The following is a 4,962-nucleotide window of genomic DNA, read 5'->3' as shown; positions in this document are numbered from 1 at the left end:
AAGTCTGTGTCCCTCCCTGGGAAGAGCCTCCAGGATGGGGGGGGGGGGGGGGGGGGGGGGCAATGATGATGTGGGGTAATAAAGGGTAATAGAGAAGGGGCTAAATTCAGGAAAAAGGATCAATGCAATTTTGCTTAGATGTGCGTCTGCACACGTGTGTGTGTGTGTGTGTGTGTGTGTGTGTAGCACGGACTGGCAGGACCACAGTAGTTTTGACAGTGGTGCCTCATATCCTGGGAGGATTTGGTGTGTGTCTTTCGCCTGACCTACTGAGGCACGCCAGTGGCTGTCCACACTAGTGACCTCTCCCACGGGGGGCCCAGACTCAGGCTCAGGCTGGAGCTAGCGTGGACGGCTAAAGCGCTAATCAACGATATGCATAGGACAGGTGAATGGGGGTCGGAGAGACGTTCCCTATGAACATGGAAAGGGTGAGAATCAAGTTTGAAAGCAGCTGCCCTTACGGTTTATTGAGGTAATGAGTTCTGCGGCTCACAGGAGTTTTCTCCCGTGTGTGTGTGTGTGTGTGTGTGTGTGTGTGTGTGTGTGTGTGTGTGTGTGTGTGTGTGTGTGTGTGTGTGCCAACAGTGAAAAGTGTGTGTTTGTGCAGAGACATCCCTGTGCTTATGAGAGAAAAAAAATTCTCAGTCTCTTCACAAAGAGAGCTAAACATCCTCGTCTGAGAGTCACGGCACAATAGCTAATGCTGCCACAATGGCTGTGAAACAAGTGTGTTTTTCCCCTCCTCTTAGCTACATCATGTCCCAGGGCCAACGAGCAACGGACTTAAATCTGACTGAAATGCGATACACTCCCCCACTCTTTACAAGAAGATATCAGGCTCTCTCCCTGGCCCTGCTTCTGTCATTCGTTTTTTTTTTTTTCCCTCTTTCATTCCTGCTCAGCCCTCCACTATTTGAGACTCTGTTTCCTGTGCTGTGGAACCCTGTGTCCTAGCATCTGGACCTCAGCCAATCAGCGGTGGCCAATCCCCCTCCTCTTGCTCTGCAGCAGTGCACTCTGGGACGCCATGTGTTGTCGGCTGCGGAGCGGAATGGCGGCGTGTGTTCAGTACGGGGTTTTTTTGGTTGGAGGGTGGGACGGTTGGGGTTTTGGGGGAGAGAGGAGGAGAAGCTGCCTGGGTGGGTGTCTCCTCTGCTGGGCTGCTCGGGCCGTGATAAAGACACAGAGAGGGGGGGGGGGGGGGGTTATCTCAGGCCTGGCGCATGGGCTCGTCTCCCTCTTTCCTGCCTCCCGCTGATAACTGCCTTTGTTCCCCTCTGGGGGGCCGCCCAGCTCTCCTCAACATGCAGCCCCAGTGCTGCAGCACGCCGCCTAGCCACAGCCAAGCCCAGTGCCCCCTCCATCCCTCCATCCATCCATCCCTCCATCTCTCCCTGGCCAACTGGTGCTCTAAGTCACACTCCCACAGCGGCAGGCAGGCAGGGCACAGGAGGAGAGGAAGAACAAACTGAGGAAGGAAGATGAAGAGAGAGAGAGAAGGAGGAGGGGAGAGAGTGAGAGAAGGCTGCATACAGTTTCTCTGAGCCAAGTAGAGCGTGGGAGACCGTGAGAAAGCAAGAGAGAAGAGAACATTTAGGAATCCGCTTAAGAGAGAGAGAGAGAAGACGAAAAGAGAAAATCCAGGCACACCATGAAAGACAGAGAAGAGGGGGAGAGAGGGAGAGATGTGAGAAAAATGAAAGAGAGAAAATGAAGTATAGAGAAATGGAGAGAGTGACAGAGAAAGAGAGAGAGAGAGAGAGAGAGAGAGAGAGGGAGGGAGAAAGATGGAGAGAGAGAGTTAGAGAAAGGGGGGAGGTGTGAGGAGCTCAGTTCTGGAAGGGCTCTCCACTCCTCCTCTGCGCTATGAATAGACCTGTGTGGGATGCAGCTGTTTCCTAAGAGGAGAGGCCTACTCAGGCAGGGCGTGTGTGTGTGTGTGTGTGTGTAATGGGTGCGGGGGCCGACTGAGGGCCCTGGGCCAGGCTGTCTGGTTCTACCTGAGAAAACTGCCAGCCAGCCAGCGAGAATGAAATGAACAAGAGAGCGAGTGAGCGAGCGAGTGAGGAAGAGAACAAGAGACCCACCCTCCTCTTCTCTCCTCTCCGCTCGACCCTCCCTGTCCATCAGACATGTGGGAGCTGGGAGGTTATCTCGGTCAGACAGTGAGGTCAGCGGGGTCACACACACACCCTCCTGCTGAGGTCAGTCTGTGTGCTTTTATTTGGGGACGAGAGCAGAGGAGGGGAAAAACAACATGACAAGTTCTGTTCTATTGAAGTAGTAGTGTATGTTGAATGGTTGAATGCTTCTGTGTTAGTTTCAGTGTGTGTGTGTGTGTGTGAAACCCTGATTTGAGTTAGATGTATGTGCAGGTGTGCAGTCCAGAGTGGGAGGAAACAGCTGCTTTGAAACTTTCTCCTCCTTTTTTTTTTTCTCGGTTTCTGTTTCACGTGGGGTTTGGGTCGGTAGATTTGTGGAAAGAGTGGCGTATCATGGCATGCCACCCCCTCGCTCGACGGGATTGGACGTATCATGTCATGTGATCACTCTGTTAAGACAGTGCGCAGCAAGGTTATAATAGTTTTTCATTTTGAAATAGTTTTTTTTTTGTGTTTTTTTTTTGTTTTTTGTTTTGATAATATGTTTGTATTCAATCTGAATTTCCGTTTGTTTCTGGAGGCTTCCCTTTGAAATACTGCCCCAATGGCTTGGGTCACCCAACTTTTCAAGAGACGGTCGGAGATACTCGAGTGAAAGTCGCACATTCACACACACACACACACACAAAAAAACATCTATTTTTCCAGTCTCCCATAATGCAAAGCAAGGAAACAAACCAAAGCCGCTGTGCCCCTCTCCATCACTCTGGCTGGGCCAGTCTCATGTCTCGTGTCTCGTGGACTTTCTCAGTTCAAGATAAATGATTAACGCCGAGTCATCATGGACTTTCTCAGTTCAAGATGAATGATTAACGCTGAGTCATCAGGACTGCTTTTTTGTCTTTCGTTTTACCCGGAGCTAGTTTTCCCCCAATGTGAAAAACTACCTAAACAAAACAAAGGAAAAGAGTGCAAATCTCATTGAGAGTAAGGCTGTTTTATGTGTTTGTGTGTGTGTGTGTGTGTGTGTGTGAGAGAGAAAGTGTGTGTGTGTGTGTGTGTCTGTGTGTTTTTTTCTCTTCAAACATGTTCATTCTTTCAAGCTAACATGGCCTTCCCTGAGCAGGGCGCAAAATTCAACCCCATGTTGAATTTCCAGAGTAAAGTGATGCTTGTATTGTGCAGTCAGGTGAGTAGTAAATAAAACCAAACCCAAATATGAACAGAAAATCCAAACGGTTTGAATCCTGAGGTGTGTGTGGATGCCCCTTTGTCCTTCCCCTCTTCTAATAAAAGGTGAAAAGATAAAAAAAATTAAAAAAGAAAACCTCATTCTTATACATGTCAATCTCAACTAGATTTCTTTTGTCCTCGTTTGAACAGAGTTTTTTCAAATGAAAGAAACCAAAAGGAGGAGAAAAGCTGTGGTCTGAAGCTAGAGAAATACAGACACGTGGTACAGAATGTAAATATTGCCATCTGCAAAAGGCATTTTCTTTTTTTTTTTTTTCTTCCTTTTCTTTTCTTTGCTTTTCTTTGCTTTTGTTTCTGTGTTGTTGGTGTATTGTTGTCGTATTTTTTTCTGGTTGCACGAGAAAAAAAGTGCACTACTACAAGCGGTTATGTACAATAGCGTACACCACAGCAAGCTAGGGAACCAGCATGGGGAGAGAGGGCTGACAGCTGTGCAACATGAGTCACTATGGGGGAAGAGAAAGAAAGAGAGAGAGAGAGAGATAAACAAAAAAAAACACGAGAAAGAAGAAGAGTTTTCTCAAAAATAAAAAAAAAGAATAAAATAAAATAAAAAGAACCAGCCAGGAACCCCAGTCAGTCAGGGGGAGTCAGGTGGAGAGTGATGGGACAGGACAGGAAAGTGCGGCTGGATTTTTGTCTTCTTTCTTCTTCTTCTTCTTCTTCTTCTTCTTCTTCTTCCTCTTGTTTTAAGGCGAGTTGGCAGGGCTGAGGGCGGGGCTGGGGGCAGAGCTGGAGGCGGGACTAGGGGTGGGGCTTAGGGTGGGGCTGGAGCCGTCGGAGCGGCTGTAATCGCTGAGGGACCCTGGCCGTGTGCTTGTGCCCCCAACGCCCCCGTTACCGGCGCCCACACCTCCTCCTCCTCCGCCCGCGCCTCCTCCCCCGCCCCCGTGGTGCCGCTTGAGCATGGCGGGCTGGAAGTCGGAGTGGCGGCGGGCGTGCTTCATCAGGTGGTCGCTGCGCATGAAGCGCTTGTCGCACAGCGGGCAGCCGAACTTCTTCTCGCCTGTGTGCGTGCGGTAGTGGCGTGCCAGCTCGTCCGAGCGGGCAAACTTCTTGGTGCAGTCAGGCCAGGTGCAGGGGAACGGGCGCTCACCTGTGGCAAGAGGTCAAGAGGTCAAGATCAGCATTTTTGGTCCATTTTCACAATGATTTTTTTCTATTTTATGTCAATCCCAATTCAGCAAAACATTCATTACAACGTCACACAAAAAAACATAGAGTAGTTTGGAGAGACAGAGAGGACTGGAAATATTTTTCATCTACTTTTTGTCCCTAATTCTGCTCTACGAACAGACCGTGTGTTCGCAAGGAGCGCCATGATAAAGACGCTGTGTAGTTTATGACCTACATTGTGCGATTTGTAGCGGTGGTTTTGCTGCCCCTAGACTGCATGGCTGAATGAGTTATGTTTTTGTTTTTGTTCTTGTTTTTCTGGTTTGTCTGTGTGTTCCCTCGATCCATAGTTCACTTGTGAAGGAGCCCAGGCCGTCTCTGGAGGCTGCCTCTGGAGGCAGGCAGCCTCCAGAGGCAGCCTCCAGAGACGGCCTGGGCTCCTTCACAAGTGAACTATGGATCGAGGGAACAGAGAGGTTGAAAAGAG

The 4,962-nt window shown here is 49.5% G+C and overlaps 1 protein-coding gene across 1 annotated transcript in view; it reads right to left on the bottom strand.

Annotated features, from left to right (window-relative positions):
• Positions 1 to 768: 768 nt before the first annotated feature.
• Positions 769 to 4,962, bottom strand: part of klf13 (Kruppel-like factor 13) — a 28,882-nt gene continuing 24,688 nt past the window's right edge. The window contains exon 2 of the mRNA XM_012818717.3: positions 769 to 4,455. Coding sequence (XP_012674171.1) covers positions 4,049 to 4,455 — 407 coding nt within the window. The 3' untranslated portion in view covers positions 769 to 4,048. The remainder of the gene's footprint in view (positions 4,456 to 4,962) is intronic.

The sequence above is a fragment of the Clupea harengus genome, chromosome 3, assembly GCF_900700415.2.
Source record: "Clupea harengus chromosome 3, Ch_v2.0.2, whole genome shotgun sequence".
NCBI classification, from domain to species: domain Eukaryota; kingdom Metazoa; phylum Chordata; class Actinopteri; order Clupeiformes; family Clupeidae; genus Clupea; species Clupea harengus.
This window is presented reverse-complemented; position numbering and strand designations above follow the sequence as displayed.